The sequence below is a fragment of the Rhipicephalus microplus genome, chromosome 4 (assembly GCF_043290135.1).
Source record: "Rhipicephalus microplus isolate Deutch F79 chromosome 4, USDA_Rmic, whole genome shotgun sequence".
Classification (NCBI taxonomy): domain Eukaryota; kingdom Metazoa; phylum Arthropoda; class Arachnida; order Ixodida; family Ixodidae; genus Rhipicephalus; species Rhipicephalus microplus.
The window spans coordinates 77,794,190-77,815,728 of record NC_134703.1 but is presented as its reverse complement, the minus strand read 5'-3'; the positions used below and the strand labels follow the sequence as shown (position 1 = coordinate 77,815,728).

General features: G+C 44.0%; 1 protein-coding gene across 1 annotated transcript; it reads right to left on the bottom strand.

Annotated features, from left to right (window-relative positions):
* Positions 1-1,066: 1,066 nt before the first annotated feature.
* or (AP-3 complex subunit sigma-2 or) lies at positions 1,067-15,076 on the bottom strand. Its single transcript, XM_037423179.2, has 7 exons — positions 14,887-15,076; positions 14,499-14,590; positions 14,085-14,196; positions 12,289-12,360; positions 8,199-8,306; positions 7,192-7,323; positions 1,067-1,204 (listed from the first exon to the last, which is right to left on the bottom strand). The coding sequence occupies exons 1-6, from the start codon at positions 14,953-14,955 to the stop codon at positions 7,204-7,206; spliced, it is 573 nt and encodes a 190-aa protein (XP_037279076.2). The 5' UTR covers positions 14,956-15,076; the 3' UTR covers positions 1,067-1,204; positions 7,192-7,203.
* Positions 15,077-21,539: the final 6,463 nt, after the last annotated feature.

Here is a 21,539-nt window from a genome sequence, read left to right as displayed (position 1 = left end):
TACTGTATATGCTACCTTTAGGTAAGGTAGCATATGCAGTAACTCTAATATGACATTTTGACTGACCCCTTGATAAATCCTATAACTCTGCCACAAGAATTATGCAGCCCTATCTTACAACAAGTTTAAAACTAGAGTGAACTATATTCTAGTTCACTATACTTAAAACTATGTGACAACAGTTCGGAAAGCGAACCGTTCGCTTGCCCTCGCGCAATTGGCCAGAACCGATAATCTTGCGACGCAAGCCGTGACTTTGGCCAATCACGCGAAGGCGAGCCAACAGGTTTGCACGTCCAAGTAAACTGCTTAATCCGTCCTTGTGCATATGATAATTTGTTTGCCTCTTTCCCCAAACAGCTGGCCAGCATTCCTGCCTGCTAATATCATTTAGTATTTTCACTAGAAAGAAAAAGAACAAAGTGTTGCATTTCGTATCACACAACAATAAATTATTTTTACAGTCAACAATGCTCAAGACATCACCCACAATCTTGTGCCACAGATGCCTAGCAGACCATACAGCATCGCATGAGGCCTTTTAGTAACTACTCATCGCAGCATTGAACAATTTTAATTGCTATCTAGTGTCCCTTTTACAGACTTATTTGCTGAAAAAGACATTTACCAGTTACATGAATGCTTGCACTGACAGAAAGTTTGAATGAAAAATGTAGGTTGTCATTACAGATTGTTGGTAATTCATTTCAAGCTAATGCAGTGAATTTTATCTCATTTTCTACAAAGACATCACAGGTTTTCAAATCCCACATGCTTCTCTAACAATTTACTTAAATCCTCTTATCAATTGGCGGTGTTTAAAGAAGTAGGAAATTGAAATATATAAAGTGAAGCACTCGTAGATACTCATACCTTTTCTGAATTTATATTTTCTAACAATAGCACAACCTCTATCAGAATTTTACACTGCAAGGCTACCATACTGTTCCAACATAATCATCAGATACTGTTGAGTTGTATTTCCTATTAAAAGCGTTTGCCACCTTCTCTAATCATGCTCTAAAGTCCGGCCACCTACACAAACTGCAGACAAAATAAAGTCAAATTATACACGTTTGTTAATGCTTTATTTACAGAAAACAAGAGAAAAAACGAACACATAGGACGTCACAGTGTAAGAGCAAAATGCAGTGGCAGGGTGCCCCATAGAGCAAGAAAAGCCTCCTCCATACTTCAACATAACCTGCAAGTAAAAAAAAAAGTATGCGAACATTATGACGATCAAGCTTTTTCATAAACTATAAAATATACTGGAAAAATTGGAACTCATGCAAGGCACTGTTTTAAATGTAAAAGAAAAGTTTCTATTAAAAGGTACCTGGACCATGTCTCAGAAGACAGGAGCATAAATATCTCCGCCAAGTCTCATAGTCATGTAGGGCACATGGATTTCAAAAGCAGAGTGTAAAGTAGATGTTATAAATGTTTTCGCTTTCGAGAAAAAAATTACACCACCTGCCGCTAAAAGGAACCATGTGTGAATGCGAAGCAGAGGGGAGATGGTTTCGCTTGAGTAGGAGATGGTGTACTTTATTGAGAGCTTGTGCTGGCGCTAATACTGACATTGGCGACGGCGTTGACGATGGCGCTCATCGCAGTGTTGCACAGGAAAAAAACCTGGGCAGGCGCAAAGCACACAGTGATGAACTGGTGTTTCCTACTGGAACATGCCGATCGCTGCTCATGGGCAATGAGAGACAGAAGACGCTGATTGTACACATGAACCCGCAGTCCGCTTTTAGATAACGCGCACTCTGCAAATATTATTGTTCAACAATGCAGCGGTGAAATCTTCCACCAGCATTAGCTTGGGGGTCAATATCTAGTGCCTATATATACGAGGTGGCCAATGAAGGGTTGAACAGCACAAGCAGTTTGTTTTTTCCACCAAGAAACTCACCAGTAGACGCTATTAGCGTTGCGAGGCAAGAGAGGAGAGAGCATAGAGAAGCAAGAGAGGGAGAGGGCACATGCATGTGCAGTGGGGGGGTGGGTGGCAGCACATGACTTGGCAAAAGACACAGCCCCCGGCATAAGATGCTTCTCATCTAAAACATGTTGCCAGCAGCTATCGCCTGATAACATCAAGCAAGATACCATAGAGCATAGTTTCCTATAGATACACTAGGGGAACTCTGGTGCTAATGTTTATGGGAGCTGCAACACACGGTGCTTCAGTGAGCATGGCAATGATGGGTAGTACACACGGATTTGATAATCTTGATACTTTCAGCTCCGATTGGCTTTGCATGACCTGAAGCTGCTTTGTCACGAAACGACAATAAGCGGACTGCTAAGCAGTTACGCTTCACTACTTTAACCTTTTAGGCACACCGATTCAAATTGGGTCACCAAGTTGAAAACGGTTTGTTCTTTCCCTCGAAACAAAATGAAAACACAGAAATAAACAGAGCCACAAGTACAGCAGAGTCTTGTTAAACAGAACCTGAAGGGACCAGGAAAATGTGTTTCGATCAACAGGAGTTCTGTTTACTGAGAGATGAGCAGGGGTGCAAAATTCAGGTATGAAACCAATTGTGCTGGAGGCAGCTGTTCCGTTTAAGCAGATTCGTTTAACAGATTTCCATTTACTGAAAGTGCACTGTACGTTCGTAGCCCGCAAGCATGAAGACTAGGCAAATCTATGTGCTACCCATCATTCCCATGGTCGCTAAACGATCACAGCGCCAGAGTCCCATCTAGATAATTTTAGGAAACTCTGTGCATAGAATGCCATCATTCAGTGAAACCTGACAGGACACAGTTCGCATTAGTTGATTCCTTCACACTATTACTGTGTGAGTATTATACGATTCAGCTGACTGCTGTTCGCTTTGCACTCGGTCATGCCCACCCAATAGAAATGAAATGCTGCATCCGTGATGAAACAAGGCTCAACCCTTTCGTACATTAAGGAATCAAAAGAAAAGCGAACATTAGACTTCTATCTCTGCTCATAATAGCACTTGAAAATAAGTTTGATGACACCGCATTTGCGTGCACAAAAACCAGATTAAAAAAAAATGAATGCAAATTTAGGAATGCAACCCCTGCGTAGGGCAACAATACATGTTCTGCCTGGTGCATTCCAGTTATTCCGGATCAGCAAAAAGCATTTCCTTTAGCAAATGAATGTAGCAACTTTTTAATCTAGTGCTGCTGCAACCGGTGGTTCCCCAACTCCTCCTAAGTGCTCGCTTTTGCCGATATTTTTGTGAGACCACCTCTGGATGCATTGGTGTCATTCGTGAACTGGCCAATTAGCATGGCTGTCAGGAGTGCGAAACCGTCGTGGCCCGTAGACAGCCACACAACACCTTGCAAAAGTCCCCCTGAAAGTGATCCTTTGAAAGTAACCTCTACGTTTTAGCTCCGCCTCAACTTCAGCACTGCACTCAGGACCTTGCAGCCACACACACTGGTAGACTGAGCCAAGATAAAAACCTGGAGATACTCACAGACATAAAAAAACTAAGGGTGAGTTAATTTTCAGAATTTCAAATATCTTTCAAACAGTTTTTGCTATTTGATTCGATTTGCACTGGACTTTTACTATCCGAACTTCCCGAAGACAAATACTATCAATGTCCGATTGGCAGTGCTCCCTTCAGACTAATAAGCTTCACCCCCATCACACCCCGTATTCCAGCAAAGCTGCCTTTCAAGCTCTGTTACGATTGCAAATGTATTGACTCAAGAAAATGCCAGTTCCAACATAGAGATGATAGATGTGGCAGAGGTGGGGCCCTAATCGATGTCGCTTTGGACCTAAAATTTCTGTAGGCACGAAAACCAGGACTCTGAAAATATTAGCATCCAAAATTTCAGATGTTCTTATATAGTAGTGATGTCTGCGAGACATTTGGAACTTCGCATTCTAAGGGAGCCCACCCTTGTCCACCCACACCAATCGGGCTCTCGCAGAAGTTGAAAGAGGAAGAGACGCTGAGAAAAAAGCATTTTTGCCTTCCATGTATAAAGTGTTGTAGTGAAGTGCTTCATGTATAAAGTGTTTTGCCTTTACACATGAAAGGCAAAAATGTCATTTGTTATACTAACACTTCCATTGGAATAAATCACACGGATAAGTACAATTTCGCCTGCTCCAATTATAAGCAAGCTATACCGTGCTGTACCTTTTCACTCTGTCTGGCTGTGGATGCTACAAGCAGTTGAAGTTTCATGCCTTCCCACTTGTGTAACAGGAGGCTGTTCATTTAGCTTCTATTGGGTAGCCCCCACCAAGCACGGCTCACCAGACTACCACTAGATGGCGCAGGTGCCACTACGGTCTCTCTAACCCTTAGCAGCTCAAAATTCACTGAATCCATGCTGTAACATAGTGGTGTGCCACGAGGATAGAGTCAGTGTCCAGTGGAGAACATCAGAGCTGTATGTCAGGCTTTGGAGAAAAAAAATGAAGGCATATCTACAAAGTGGATGATGATGAGTGGGCAAAGCAGCGGGATCGTTCGATATTAACGTAAATCACCCGCGACATTTACCACTTACGCATGTAACTGAGTGCCAAGTGATGTCTAGCCATATAAAATGTTTCTTTAATGTACCTAACTACCGTATTTACGTATTTACTCAATTCTACCGCGCCCTCGATTCTAACCCGCACACGATTTCCACCACGAAAAAAAAAAAAAAAAACAACGTAAGACACTGATTGCAACGCGCACCCCATTTTTCTCGCTGGCCCGCACGATCACAGCACTCGAAAAAACGACTCCTTCCGGGAGCGCCTTCCTTATAAATATGAGGTACGGGGGAAGCTTGTGCCCATCTGACGTGTAACAGAGCATTGCCGTCACTGTAGTTTTACCGTGGACCGATGCCAGCAAGCGAACTTGCTTCGCCCCCTTCTTCTCGACGGTTGTGGTACCAGGCATGTCAAAGTAAAGAGGCGTCTGATCGGCATTCCAGATTTGCCCAAGCAGGTAGCCGTTGTTGCGCCGCAAGTTTAGGACGAACCTCTGAAAACTGTGAAGCTTTTCATCGTACTCTTCCGCAAAACTTTTCGCATATGCATGTTCCCCTTCTGAGGGAAAAGCCTTCCCTCTTCATAAAGTTAGTTAGCCAGCACCTGCTAGCTTTAAACTGGCTTCGCATTAGACCTTTTTCTAAGAGTAATTGCATAGCCCGCACTTGGAGCAGTTCTGTCACGGGTCGCTGTGCCACTCGCTGCTCAAGCACATACTCGTCGAGCGGAAAACGACCCTGCTGTGGTCCACTGAAGCCTTTGCGTGAAGCTTTGCTGTCAACAATCTTCTGCTTTTGTTTCCGCCGGTCCCGCACGCACGTTTCAGGAACTCCGAACGACCGCGATGCGGCCCGATTTCTGTCCGTTTCCGCACACGCGATGACTTTTCTTTTAAAAGCGGCATCGTGGTGCACTCGAGTTTTTGGAGTCGGCCCTTCCACGCCGTCGATGCTAATGCACTACTAGATGACAAACTCCTCAGCACACGTACGAAGTGCCGCACATGGGAAACACATAGGCAGAAATGGCCGACGCGCCATGCCGACGCACACGGAGGAAGGAAAGGTGCCGACGCACGTAGGGGGTGGCCATTTTGGATTTGCCGATGGCAATAGATTGACCGAAATTTTTTTTGTTCGTACTCGATTCTAACGCGCATGCGATTTATGAACTCGCTTAACCGGAAAAAAGGTGCGCGTTAGATTCGAGTAATTACGGTAGTATGCTGTGTTTGGAGCAAGGTGTGAATTTTGTTTTGCCTTCATTATTATGACTTGTACAGGGATCTTGCATGAAGTTAGCAAAGATTAGGTCTGAGTACTGTATTTACTTGCGTAATGAATCCACTTGCATAATGAACCTACACCCACTTTTACCTTGAAAAAAAGAGAAAAAAAAAAGACTTTTTTGTAATGTATCTGTTCATTTTATTTCGATATGATAGCCAGTGCCATTGACGATCAAAACAGTGTTAAATCAAGCAATTACATCACAAAATAACAATGCAATAAAACTCAAAACACAGTATTGCAACCATGCTATACAGTTGTGAGCAGTGAGAGTGCGTAAGACGTCAATCAAAATTTGAAAGCCACGCCTTTTACGGCACAGTGCCATCTGTTGAAAGCAGGAGAAAACTCTGCTGACAGCCCCACACAAGCACATTTCGCTCCCATATCTGTACCTGTGATTACGTTTACTACGTCGTTTTTGTTTAAACAGGGCGCTACGTGCCGTGCCATAAACGTTAGTTCGCTCTCGTCTCGTGTGTGTTGTTTCGTGCGTCATGTGTATGTGAGCAGCGTGCTGCACGTTTCGATCTGCTAATGTTCTCAGCGTTACATTCCGAGTTGTTGCTATCGTATTCATTGCTTCACCCTTGCGGCGAAGCTGCCACTTTTTTATTGTCAGGTTTGTCGTTGTGAACTTAGTTGAAACACCTGCTGCGCAGGGCGCGTTTGGCCGGTACGCTAGCTCCATGGCTGGTTACAAACAGCAAGCGATGGAGCATTTAAACCGAGCGGGTGGACGACACTTCGGCGTTGATCTGTGCGCTTTCATTACGAGAGGAAACAAAAAGATCTTCAGGCTACAAAAAAGATTTGTCGCGCATTTCATGGGCCCAAACAAGCAAAGCTGTCACGCGAAATTTTCGCTGTTGTGACTCCCCTGATTTTTTTTTCCCGCGTAATGAACCCTCCCACCAAATTGGCGTGAACTTTTCTGAAAAAAAAAAAAAAGGTGGGTTCATTACGCGAGTAAATACGGTACGTTTCCCTGGTGGTTGTTGGTTGTTTTTCAGCCATAAGAAATGAATCGTAGAGCATATAAGGACGTCATCAACTGCACGAGCCAGCCGTTGCCCGTGATCATTGTCATCAGTGTTATCTTCATGGCATATAGTGGGTACCTTGCATGTGCTGTGTTGTTATGGCAGAAAAAGAATGTATTGTCTGGAACACGCTTGTTTTTTGTCCCCATCAGCATCATTGTCATCATCAGCGGCGGCTACGGCGTGACAGAGGACAGGCCTTGTTCATAAGCACCTTCGCATCTAAAAAGTGACTAGCATTGAACATACCCTAGAATGACAGCTGCTTGCAACAAACCAGCTTTGTGTGCTTGAGAGACATACTAGATGATGGTCCAATGAATTTTTGCAAAAAGGCCGAGGAACTAACCAGTTGTTAAATCTAGAACTTGAGATTTCCAATGGACGGCAGGTCAGGTAGCTTGATGTCCTTGATCTGCTGGGGTAGGTTCATGTTTTTCACGGCTGACACAGCTCTTGCAGGTGCTGCCGAGAGGCCAGCCTGTTGAGAAGATGCAAAGTGGGCCGTTGAATAAATTTTCTTAGCATTATCCCATCACAGCACCGCAGTACACAAACCCTGTTTTAAAAACATGCTCTTTCATTCGTAAGCATATCGTTATAAGCATACATTGATGTCTATGGGGCTTGTTACGGTGCCGTAAAAGTGAAGTATGTCCAAAAAATCGAAACCTGAAAAATCGGCAGTCGACTGTATAGTGTGCTGCATAGATAGATCCTAGATTTAGAATGTAAAAAAGTAAAGAAGAAATAATTTTAGAAATGATTTGACTAGCTCATTCAATCAATGTCGTGGATTCATTGCATCTCAAAACAGCAAGGAGGGCAAACGTAACTTTGTTAAGTATCGCATGGCATGCACACTTGAACTCAAGAGCTTTGCTTTTTGCCCAGTGGTTGCAGATATGACACGATGATTTGCAGCCTCAAATGATACACTTATGCCCTTCAATGTACGAACTGGATGCTGAGTCACTAAGGCTCTGTAATGGCCAAGGCTTTGAATGACTGCTGAAAAATTCATTACCTTGGCTCATGTAAAGCAGTAATAATTTTGCACACATTATAAAGTAGTGCATAATTTACACTTTCAAATGTTTGCAAACAGTGTCAATGACTAGTATCACACATATGCAGAATATTTGAAAACTCCATCACTAGAAGGACTGAAACGGCAAGAATACCTAGGCTTCAAATACAATAAAACTATACTAATATTCTTGCCACTTCAGCCAGCCAATGTAATTTGTTAGAACTGCCACAGAAGCTACAGTTTAAATGCGAGCGCTCGCTTGCGTTAGTGAGCCGAAGGCTTTTCCTTGTACGTGTGCATGTGCAAGCTCCTGTTTAAATTACCTCCTGCTTCTCAATCTTATTCTGCTCTTCAATCCGTGTGATGATCTCAGTCATGCTCGTTTCCAGAACCATGCCCCCCATGACAAGCTCGTTGAGAATGTAGTGAACCTGCACAAGAAAGAGGGCAATTTTTAAATCCCACGCATGCCACAAGCCAATCCAGCGGAGAGCAGAAGACAATAGTACTGAAAGCCTACTACTTTAGTGATCCAAAGAATATGCACACTCTTAATGCTGGTAAGCAGAGATTAACAATAACTGCTCAGATTTTACTTGCCAAAACTGCAGTATGATTATGAGTACGTTGTAGTGGAGGGTTCCACTAATTTTGACCCTCTGGTTGTCTTTTAACGTGGTGTTCTGAATCTAAGCCTCAAGCATTCTGCCTCCATCAAAATGACACCGCCGAGGCCAAAATCAAACCTGCGTCTCTCCGATAAGCAGTCAAACACCGTAACAGCAGTAACACTGCGGCAGCAGGTTAGCAGAGAGTCATCAATATTTTAATGGGTCATTAAATGACCCCACGTCCAAAATACCTGATAAAGTGTGACTGTGCACTTGTACAATGGAAACATGCTGCCGCAAGATTTTTGTGAATAAGAACAGTAATAAGTGAGTTACAGGGTATAGGACAACCCACTTAGGCTAATTGAGATAGCCTTGGTTTTCCTATTCCTCACAGCAGCCAAGTGGGTTGGCATAGCCCGCTGCTGTGATTACAACTGCTTCGGCAACGTAAAGCGACGTCAGCAATCATGTCAATAGCACATAAACAACGACCGAGCAAGGCTTCCTTCACGCTTTGCCCTTGTCAGAGGGGCAGTGCAGTAAAGAAGCACGGTAAATGCACGGCAAGAACCATATCACCCCTTGGCGAAGGTGCCATTTCATAGTATGGAGGACCAATCAATGAAGTTGGGGCAACGTCATGTGATTACCTAATTTTACGTGTGAAGCAGATTGGAGAAGCGCTGAACAGGAACATGAGAATTGGTTTCAAAACGGACCATCTGAGCAGTGTGCAGTGCTGTGCTATTCGCAAAATATGGCCACAATGGCTGTATGGATAAATTTGCGAGCTTGCTAAGGAGATTAAAAAAAAAAAAGGCAGAGCCTTTTTATTCGCTATTTAAGGCAAAGAACAGATACCTCGTCAAATGTGAAAATTGACCGTCAACATCAACATTTATGATGAGGAAAAGTCATCATAATCATCACCCATGATGACGTTGCCCTATGACATCATCATGACATCACTATAACATCACAAACGTGATGCCACATAACAACACCACACGCTATTGTCACTTTGCCAAAGGTGGGCGGAACCCTGAGAGAGAGAAATGTTAAGTGAACAGGAGGGTGGTTAACCTGAAGATTTTCAGTTTGCTACACTGCACTGAGGAACAGAAAAGAAAGGAAAGAAATAAATAAAGAGACAAATGGATGAAAGAAATTATTGAGAAGACATGCAGTGAAAAATGAGTGTAGAAAGTTTTTTTGGCAGAAAGGTAGGGCATAGATCTTGACAACTACATTGATGGCCTTTGCCTTCCTGTTGTCTTAGACGAATGCACAAGGGACAGTGCAAGTTTTAGAGTCATGGCTTACACATAAGCCCAGAGAAGGCAAACGCACAAAATGGAGAGAGAAAGTTAGGTGGGCCGATGAGATTAAAAAGTTTGAAAGCGAGCCGCTTCTAGGGCCTATTTTGCCATGCAATATTCTTTTGTAGTCCATCTTTCATTTATCTACAAGACCGTCTACCGATATTTAAAAAAAAAAAAAACTACAATTTGGTGACTGACCGCACCATGGGCCCTTATATTGACAGAAAATAAAGTGGACGAAAAATCACCCTTTCAGTCGATGGTACACAATCTCACAACCTTCGAGTTACGCGTCCGATACTCTACCGTTTGAGCTAGAACAGAGGGTGCTCCCTGTCCACTTTTTTGAAAGGTATTGACCGTATATACTTGCTTAATGATCGCACTCGCATAATGATCGATTCTAAATCGATTTAAAATCGATCTAAATTCGATTTTTTTCCCCCTGCGTAATGATCGCACCCCGAACTTGCCGCATCGATATGTCATGTGCCAAGTCTAGCCGATGATCATCGCCTTTATTATCTGCCGAATATTGCGTTAATAACTCTTTTTAGGATTGCAGTAAGGGTAAATGCCGCAGTTTTCACAGAATGCCCGCCATGTGTTTTTATGTCTTTGGCAGCTGAACGCGCCTATCATTGTTCCTGTGATCTGAAAGCAGGCATCACTATGCTAATGCCGTAAATTTACTGATTTAAATGAAAGTATTCCTTATTTAGATGGAAGAAACTGTTTTGACGCGCGCGACGTACTCGCAACCTCCATAACCGACGAAAAGAAGAAAAAAAAAATGCGGTCGTTTAGCTCCTCCGTGCTTCCCTCCGTCAGCCACCATGTTTGTTTTGACATCCCGCACTGTTACAGCGGCGGCCGCCTGTTCGTCGACCTGTGTTCATCCGGCGGCAATGTTTTTTTTTTTTTCCTGAGACCACTTTTTTTTTATGTGCTTTGTGATCGTCTGTTGAAGCCCCATTTCACCATAGGGCGGTATGCGAGCTTTACTGCTGCGTTCAAGCTGAAAGCGCTCGATTACAGGCTAGAGCACGGCAACCGCGCTGCCGGTAGACATTTCAGCGTCGACGAAATCCGGATCCGATATTGGAAAAAACAGCGCGACAAGCTCATGGCTACTAACAGCACACGACGCGCTTTCCGCGGACCCAAATCTGGCAAGTTCCCTGACATTGGAAACGCAGTCCTCGTATACGTGAAGGACACGTGCAAGAATAGTTGTGCAGTGTCGTTGTGCAGTGGGACAGTGATGACACTGCCGGTTTCGACAGGGAATAGTGCGGCGACGACACTGACGCCAGTGACACTTCGAAGTCTGAATGAACGTTAGGGGGTCAGTGAGGTAAAAAATAAAAGGGCAGTGTGCCATGCATGTAGCTCCTGCGTAATGCGTGCATTTTATTACAAAGGTAAGCCTTAATTTACTTTTATATTTGGTTATGTTCATGATAGCTATCGTAAGAATTCTGATTAGCGTCATTTTTTGCGTTTTTGGTGCTCGGAATAATTTTTCATGGAAAATTTACCCCGCGTAATGATCGGATACCTAAGTTGGAGTCAATATTTTTGAAAAAAAAAGTGCGATCATTATGCGAGTATATACGGTATGCATGCTTACTACCTGGGAGTGTTAGCAAAGTAATTAGAAGGTTGTAGATTCGGATCCCACCAATGAGAAGGTCGATTTTTCATCCACCTTAATATTTTGTCTGTCTGTTGGTTTCATTAACTGTGCATGATGCAGAGAAACAAGCCTCTCCGAGCATTCCCTTGTTTACATATTATAATGAAATAAAAGCAGCACCGATTCTGCTGTATTTTTTATAATTAAGTATGCTCTTAATCTATCAAAAAACATCACAAGCATGTGAGGAAGTCATATTTTTTGCACGAGTGCACTAGAGCTAGCTTTCATGCTGCCATATAGTACCAGTAAAGATTTCACGTGTTGCCACCGCGAAATAATGGGCTGCATGGTAAGTAGATATCCAAACGTTTTCAAGGCTGACAGAAGCATTTCATGAATAACAGTGTCATAAAGAACGAATTATTGAATTAATAACAGCAAAACATCACTGGCACAATGTCCTCATTGCAAGATGAAAAGAAGCAAAGGCTTTGCAACTTACTTCTAACTATCACTGTGAATAACAAGTAGCTAGAGTGAATCAGCATCCATGTGGGCAGCACAACAGCTGCCACACAGTTCTGCAATCATAAGGCAGCTAGTGGAAGCTGCTTGGTGGAGTTCCATTAAATAATGTTTCTGCTGGCCAGACACCAGCAATGGGCTACACTTTCGTTTGTTTAGGTAATCATTGACAAGTACTGTTCCAATAAACATCCACACTCTTTTCAGGTACTACGGGACTGCAAGGCTACTAGGAAATAGCCTGCAGGCCTAATGTAGCCCAGTGCCTGCACATTAAAAATTTTTTGCCAAGTGGCACACAGATGCATACCTTGTCCACGTGAAATATCAGGTCCAATTCACACACATTCTCAAAGCACTTGTCCAGTGTTTCAACAAACACCTGTGGAATAGAGCAGCATACCACAACGTCAAGCGATTCCTTCATAAAAGAAATGCAGGGCACAGTTTAACCTTCACCGCAATCATAACATGGTTACATGCAGCTTTTTTAGATAGCTTTAAAGGTTTCGTCCAATAAGGACCCCATAGTTTGCGAGTTATTATTTAGCAGATCTAAACTACGCCCAAATTCCATGCACTATTGATTTTATTGCAGTATAATAAAATCCAATGAGTCCCCTTGAATAATGCTGCTAATGAGGAGCACGGATTGGCTTGGGCTGAGTTGATACAAATATCAAGTGAACAAAAAACAACAGGTCTGTCCAGAATGTGCAAACTACGTGAAATGACAACAAAATGATGACCATGATGATCACAATGATGACAGCAGCATAACACCACATTCAATAATGCAAGCAGACAATACAATATTTCAGATTATAGCTGTTACAATAAACTGAATGTTATATATTGCAGATCCCATGAATATTGGATTGGCAAAGCTTCCTACTGCATAACACAGCATCAAAATGATGATGATAAAATAATCTTTAAATTTCCCATAACAGTGTTCCTGAGCACGTAAGCTTGGGGTCCCCCTAGGCAGGAGGGCCCCTAATTTCAGGAATCCTCTGGGTTCCTGAACTCAATCGACGAGTCCTCGTTGGTTGTCGAGATCCCATGTAAAGATCTTGACCTCTGATGTTTCGGCCAGGGGGTTGATGTGTGGGGTCGTTGCAGGCTTGCTATTGCCATCTTCATGGAACCATAGGCACTAAAGTATCAGGTGTGCCAGTTTGTTTGGCAGGTAGCATATTGGGTAATAACATAAAGCATTGGGTAGATTTGACAAATGTAGATACTGTGCTTGTATGTGTTAATTTGCAGTTCCTCGGAACGCCGTGGTTTCTTCCTTAAAGGTGGCGGGTACACCCTGCGAGCTTGGTGATGGTATTGCACTGTGGCCTTAGGTCGATGGCACGGTCTCCACTTCTGTTTCGGCGTTGGCTCACCGCGGGTTGAGCAAAGATGCGTGGGAGGTCTGGTTGACACGACCGTTGCCTGAGATGCTTCATTTTCCTCATGTCATTGAATGTGGGGTACGAAAGTCATTATAAAGCACACCCTAGTGGGTACTTCGGATTAGTTTTGAAGTTGCAGTTCTTAAGCAAGACCCCTCAATCAAAGTACAACACAAAGCATTTACTCTGCCTCTGTTGAAATATGGACGCAATGCCCAGGATAAAATGCACTACGCTGTGCTCAGCGAACCAAACTGTAGTGAGATGACGAGTTGAAAAAAAAGATCAGATTTTGTTTTGAGCACGCAACTGCTCCAGAAATAAAACATAGCACTTCAGTGATGTGTTTCAACCCTTCTTTCAAACCATTTTACATGGCAGGACCAACCATTTAGATATATTATCAAACTAAGTTCACTCAAAGCACTGTATAGTCGGCAATTCCTCAAGTTTGACTTACACACTTACTGGTATAATTAAAAAGAGACCGCAAATTAAGAAAAAAATAATTAAGCAAAGATAATGAAAAATGGTGCGCAATATTCCTTGTAGTCATCTTAAGTTTCTTTTTCGAACTGTGCACAGCATAACTAATTTTTCTAGTAAGTACAATAAGACTGCATACTGAACACTTAATTGTGTAAAAGTTTCTCCACAACTCTAAAACAAATTCCTCTCACAGAGAAATCAACTGCTTTACCTGAATCAGGTCTAAGATACCAAGCTCACTTTCCGACGAGTCCACACAGAACACAAAATACAGGGTTGCATAATGTCTGTAAATAATCTTGTAATCAGACCCTCCTATGAGCCTGCAACATTAAAAAAACAACGTCAACGTTGATTACAACACAATTGATGGAGTAGGTTACTCGTGTGAAAGGCATAATAAAACCGAAACATTCGAGCCTTAGTCTGTGACGGTTACCGACGCAATCACTACGGTAACCCGCCATATAATGCACAAACAAAAACACGTGACAAGCCTGCGGGTCACTTACACCGAGGGCTGGCTTACTTCTTGTCTAAATACGTATGTGCGCTACCCATATGAGCCAGTACTAACAACCACTGGTACTAAAAAAAAAAAAAGCAGTCGCAACAGTCAACTTACGTTCCACCCTCCAAGAAGTTGCACACATTGTCGTCTCTTTTAGAGACTAACTGGAATGTTTCTCGAATGATCTGCTGCTGCGATTCTTCAGGCTGGAAGTCATGAAGTAATCGTCATTAGAAGCGAACGAAACTACAAAGCACAACATACAGTAGCAACTACGCAGACTTCATAGCGTAACACCATCTAAACTGAATGACACGCCAAATGCGCCTAGGAATGTCGCACATCTGAGGGACAAAGTATTACGTTCACCGAAGTTGCTGAGATGCGTAAGGCGTTTCGCCCCAATCCACCGAGCTACGGAACGGTCTATAACAGTATTAACTAACTTTTACGAGTACTTTTACAACGGAGTACCGCGAGCTTGTAGAAAACGCGTACTCACGTAATACTGGTAAAACTTCGAAAGCCTCGGCTTTCCATGGTTATTGAAGACTAAGATGGCTTTTATCATTGTCGCTCAGCACGAACTAACTTTGCATTGTTAATGAAGTAAAGGACTTTTGCGGGGCACGACACAAGCTGCAGGAAGGAGCGACATGCAGCAGACAGGGCAAGACGCATCCATAGCCTGCTCGTCAGAGCCGTAACAAAATCCATTTAAATCCATATGTGTTTGAACGTGGTTGCCAGCTGTGTGTCGAAGGGATCTAAGCTTGGCCATCACTGTATAGGTGTTAGTCAAGTTTTGTACTCTGACGCTCACGCCTCACTGTGCAGCTTTTTTAATAGCTTTAAGTAATAAAAATAGCAGAAAAGGTTACGCTATCAGTCCTAAATGTCCGGCACGTGTATTATGAGGTCACCTGAATTCCTGCACTAGCCTCAAAGGAACGACAAACGTCGGTTCAGTTTGACAAAGGAGCACTGCAGAGATTTCAAAACAAGGCTTCTTATTTATAAAAAAAAGTCAAGTACAGAATTTTGTTTTCTTGAACTCTGTGCAAAAATGCTTGCGTCAGTGTGACGTGACTCGTTTTAAGTTTTGTAGCGGGAAATGTGAACTTCTAGTTGACACATCGTTACCGTTGTCTCCGTGGTCTTCGTCACTGTTGCCTCAGCGAAAAGCGGACAAATGTGTGTAAAAAAGTGAAAAAAAAACGAAAAGCAGTTTACGATCTTTTAACACCCGCGTGGGCGCCGAATCTTTCCGTTGTCCAACGAAGTACCCGGCGGGACCCCCCCCCCCCCCCACACACACGTCTCCCAGTCATCATAGCGTCACACATATATATATATCACACGCTCGCGCCAAAGAGAATTCCTCTTCCTTTTGTTCATCGAGCACCTTAATGATTATATAAATTGCGGTGATTATTACTATGGCTAGGGAAACAGGACAACACAAACCACGCGTGTAGAAATTGGAAGAGGAAGAAAGCGAGAAATAAAAATACAGAAAAACAAACAAACGAAGTAAGAAAATATTATTAATAGAACTAAAGAGAGAGAAACACAGAAAACAGGAAAGAAAAAGAAAACTGAACAGAAACAAGGAAGGCTGCCCAAGTCCAAACTTCCATCAGGCTTGGCACCATAAGTGCTAGGCTGCTTTCATTTTCTTAAAGCTTAGTTTCAAATTTCTTCATCGCGTTTATCCTGGGAGGCCCTATCTCCCCAACCCACCTTAACCCACCTTAATGTTAACCATTAAGGAAGAGAATCGCATGCTTAAAGAGCAGCTAGCAATGATCAGTCGGCAAATAGAGGAGATTCAAATAGCTATTAAGTCGTCTAACCCAACACCGGTTTCCCTACCACGAATGCCACAGAATCAAAATATAAAAAGGCCGGAGGAGCAGAGCGCTACTCCGCCTCCAGCGAAAAAGAGGGCAAAAGAAGCGGAAAAGCCCGTAATAGATGAGAACGTAGAGACAGTGATAGACATGAAAATAGCGCAACTGGAGGCAAACATTGAAGCCAAATCTACCCAGGATGATGAATGGCGTAAGGCTTTCGAGAAACGAATGTTCGAGATGTTTCAAAATCTGACACAGCAGTTGCATCAGCGGGATAATAAACTTACCGAGGAACTTAAAACAGAATTCGCGAAGAGGGATAGGGCGTATGAACAGCTTGCCCAAGAAGTATTAGGCAGGCCGATTAATCACCTTAGTGGCAATCATGGCTCACAGATTCAGTAAGAACACCGTTTGGCAATGGAACTGCAGAGGCTTCACGCGCAAGCGTGCGGTTCTGCAGGAATTCCTGAGGAAAGGGGATCGACCGGATGTTATAGCTTTACAGGAATGTGGGAGAAAGGCGACATTGCCGGGTTATAAATCCTATGCAAGCGAAGGCACGAGTACGCAGGTAGCCACCCTGGTCAGGTGAAACGTTACGGCGGTGCAGCATGACATTGGTAATGCACACATCGACCATGTTCTCATAGAACTAATACACCAAAAAAAGAAAAACGCTAGCTTGTTCGTATTAAATATATACAGCTCTCCCAGACAAAGGCGATGCGACTTTGGGGATCTCTTCGCTTCTACGTGACGTAAGAGTAAGAACAACCCATTGCTGATCGTCGGTGACTTTTACGCTCACCACACAGCATGGGGATATAAGCAGGCTTCAATTAAGGGCAGGAAATTGTGGGATGACATGCAAACTCATACTCTGGAACTAATAACCGACCCGTTGCAGCCAACGAGGAAGGGAAATAGTGTCGCGGTTGACACCACACCCGACCTTACTCTGACGGGGAGCGGCACTAGCGCCACGTGATGCAACACAAACGAGGTCCTAGGCAGTGATCACATGATCATAGAAATAGTGGTAGAGGGAGGCCCGGCAACACCTCGGAAACGAAGGGTAGAGGCCGTAAATTGGGACTCTTTCAGGGACCTGGGGCGACCCGACTCCCATTTCCGACATTGCCGAGTGGTGCGATGGGGTGTTACGAACTGTTAAGGTAGCCACTGAAGTGGTGGAAACCGAGGAGGACAACGAAGTGGTAGACACGAGATTAGTAAATCTTTGGAAGAAAAAGAAAGCTTTGGAAAACCGACTCCAACAGAGGAGATGGGATCGGAGTATCAGGAAACAAATAGCGGCTTTAAACAGGCAAATTAAAGAGCACGCCATCACGCTCACGAAGCAAAGGTGGGGGAACGTCTGTCAGGAGATGGATAGGAATATGTACGTCCGGGACGTGGCGACATCTTCGTCACCTTTTAGATGGGGAGAGCACGAAGACAGCGTCTAAACAGCAATTGGAACGGATGACGCACCAATTTGAAGGCACTAGGAAGGAACTCTTAGAAGAAGTTCGGAGCAGATACATTAATCCCGCCGGATCCGAACCTCGCCCAGATTATGGAGGACGGGAAAACGCAGCCTTAGACGCCCCTATCTCCCTGGCTGAGGTGCGAGCGGAGATTAATCGGCTAAGGACTAGATCAGCGGCAGGGCCAGACAGAATGACTAACAAAATTCTCCGTAATTTAGACGACAGGTCTATCGCTAACCTGGCAACGTACATGCAGGAGTGTTGGGAAAAAGGGACGATACCGCAGGAGTGGAAACTCGCAAATGTAATTTTCATTCCTAAACCGGGTAAAAAACTCCATTTCGAGAAACTTAGGCCGATATCGTTAACGTCTTGCGTAGGTAAGCTCATGGAGCATGTCGTTCAGGCGCGGCTCAATAGGTACATGGAAGACAATGGTATGTATCCGGACACCATGATCAGTTTTCGACCCTGACTATCAACGTGCGACGTGATGCTACAGCTCAAGGACGAAATTATCGACAAGCCAACGCGAGACACAAATGTTATCGTGGGGTCAGATGTGGCAAAAGCATTTGACAACGTGAGGCACGTATCGATCTTGGAGAATCTGAGCTCCCTGAACGTCGGAAAGCGAGTTTATGACTACGTCAAGGACTTCCTTTCGAACAGGACAGCCACTTCAAAAATCGGGGAAGAATCCATCGAGGACATTAAATTAGGCAACAGGGGGACACCTCAGGGCTCGGTGTTATCACCCACCCTCTTCAACATTGTGATGTTGAAACTGCCTGAACAGTTAAAGAATATTGAGAATTTAAATCACACCATTTACGCGGATTACATAACATTATGGATGAACAAGGGCAGTGACGGCCAAATTGAAGGCTCTCTGCAAATCGCCATTGATAAAATCGTGGAGTATAAAGCCCAAAGGACTTAAATGCTCGGCCGAAAAGTCGGAAGCACTCTTCCTCATGCCCGCCGGAAAACGGCGGCTCCACAACAGGCCTGAAGTGGACATCCACTTGTATGTTAACGGCGCAGATATCCCCGCGGTCGACAGTATCCGTGTCCTTGGACTAAGGATTCAGGTGAACCGTAAGAATTCTGAAACTCTTGCTAGGTTGGAAGCAGTTCTAATCAGACATGTCGTCTCATCAGACGAATAGCAAACAGGCATGCTGGAATGAAGGAGGCGAACCTTCTTAGATTAGTGCAGACCTTCATAATAAGTAGGATAGTGTACGTGGCACCTTATTTAAAATTAAACCAAGCGGAGCGTGGCAAACTCGACACCATTATCAGGAAAAGTGTGAAAGTCGCGCTCGGACTTCCCCCAAACACGTCAACTGACAGACTTATGAAGTTGGGGGTATCTAACACACTCGATGAGCTAATTGAGGCTACTGTGACTGCACAACATCAAAGACTACTCAGATCTAAAACGGGGAGAGCAGTATTAAAGAGATTGGGCTATGAGCCCACGCGTGAGCAGGCGCGTTCAAAAGACATACCGATATAGATTAGGGACAGGATAAAGATACCTCCGCTACCCAGAAATACGAACCCTACCTTTCACGAAGGCAGGCGTAAAGCCAGGTCAGGGGCTTTACAATCCAGGTACACCGGTCGACAGGACGTCGCGTATACAGACGCTGCGGAATATGAAAGCAAAGCGGCACACACGGCAGTGGCGGTCAGAGAAAATGGTGGCCTGATTGCGCGCTGCACAGTACTTGATGTCGAGACTGTAGAGGCCGAGGAAGTGGCTATAGCTTTGGCCATCAGCCAAAAGGGAATCAGCGACTCCAAAAACGCTGTGAGAAATTATGAATCGGGAAGGGTGACGGAGACTGCCGTCCGTATATTAAACATGGTAGGAGTACCCAAAGAGCAGGTTCTGCTTGTCTGGGCTCCAGCTCACCAAGGACTTAGAGGGAACGAGGAGGCTCATTCCGTCGCCCGAGGTCTCACCTACCGGTCGACCTCTGGAACCTCCCAAGTTACCGAACAAAGAAGCGAGTATATGCACACATACCATGAAATCGTTGCACACTACAGGCTGAATCGGCAAGTATACAAGAGAGCGGACAACTCACTAAGTAAAAAAACGAGGTTTTGTCGCGAAAGTTACAGACCGGGGTTTTTCCAAACCCTGCACTTTACAGCAAGTGGCACCCCGCAGTTTTCCAGTCCCAGTGTAAATTTTGTGATGAGGTAGAGAATTTGGTCCACATGGTGTGAACATGTCGAAGTCAAAACGATGGTTCTCACACTGTAGAATCCTGGGAGGCCCTGCTCTGCAGCCCAGATCCCAACGTCCAGCGCGACATCATCAGTCAAGCCCTTGCTGCTGCCGCGTCCCAAGGGATTCCGGCCGACAGCTAGGGGCAACGGGCCATGCCTGAACAATTGACTGACTTTTTAATAAAGTTTTTTTTTCTCTCTCTCTCTCTTAGTTTCAAATAAATTACGCAATGAATTCCCTGTGTATCACTTTAAAATCAGTGCAAGCATGCATTTCTACTTGGATCGCATCACTGTGCTGTCTTGATAACATGAGTCATTTCAAACATTGTTCAATGTTTGCACCCATACCTGTTTGAAATTGTTCGTTCGTCGGGCTCAATACATTTTGTCGCCCACTACTTAGCCATGTGTAACGTAGTTGTATTGTGTTTGTGTAATTGTCAATTTCTAAATCAAACATAATCCAAATAGGCCCGTAATCAACAAATTGATTCACCATAAAGCATATCGCGAAAGAGGATAAGAAGGCACCACTATATTTTTCCAGCAAAAAGCTATGATTCGAGGTGTTCCGTGTAGTATTGTACTTCTGGGGATGTTTCATAATGACTAATGTTTCACCCACCACAAAATTCAAATACCGTGAAAGGCAGAAAAAGATATTCTGTTGAAAATACTGCAGGAGGGTGAAGAGTGCACTAAAATTATTAGCGAAATTTATTTTAGAACAGCATGTGAGAAGGTTGAGCGGGAAGGTTTGGCAGATGTGAAAAGAAGCGACCATCAAAGAAAAACCTCGAGACTGGGATAGTCACTCCACGATCAATTTTATTCTACGAAGGAATATGAAGTGGCTTTCCAAACAAAAAAAAAAGGGGGGGGGGTAAAAGGAGGTATCAAATGTGGAAGGCGGTCGTGGTGAAAGTATGGGCACGCGAGGGTTGCTTAAATTGTATAACAGAGAGAGTAAAAAAAAATAGCCACCATGGGATCATGCAGCTATACTACGCGATCTTGTCAATTTGCACTTACCGCTGTTCACAGAGACTTGTAGCCAGAAAGCTGCGCAATTCTGCTCAATTTTGCAACACCTTGTCGAGCGTATACAGATCGATCTTCCTTTGACAATCAAGATTACGGAGCACACAATAACTGCACAGCGCCATAGTCGTCAAGGTTCGGGAAATCCTATACGTACCATTAACAGCAAATGTTTGCAGGTCGCGAAATGTTCGATAAAGCTGAATTCCCGCTTTGCCTGAGAATGCAATTTCGAAATGAATGTTCCACACTGCACTTGGCATTCCGACCTATACACTCGTCAGCTTGATTACAAGCGTTAGGCTCTGATATAGCATAAATTCGCATTTGTTCTGGATCCAACGTCCCGCAAAACTCTTGCTACTGGTAGTACGTAAACGAATCGCCTGCCGGAGTTTCGCAGAATCCTTTGGAGGCCGCTTGCTACACTTTTTGTCTATCGATGCGAGGCCTCGATACACATTGCAGTCACGAAGCGAACGAAGAGCTCCACGTTCGTTCGCGCGCTG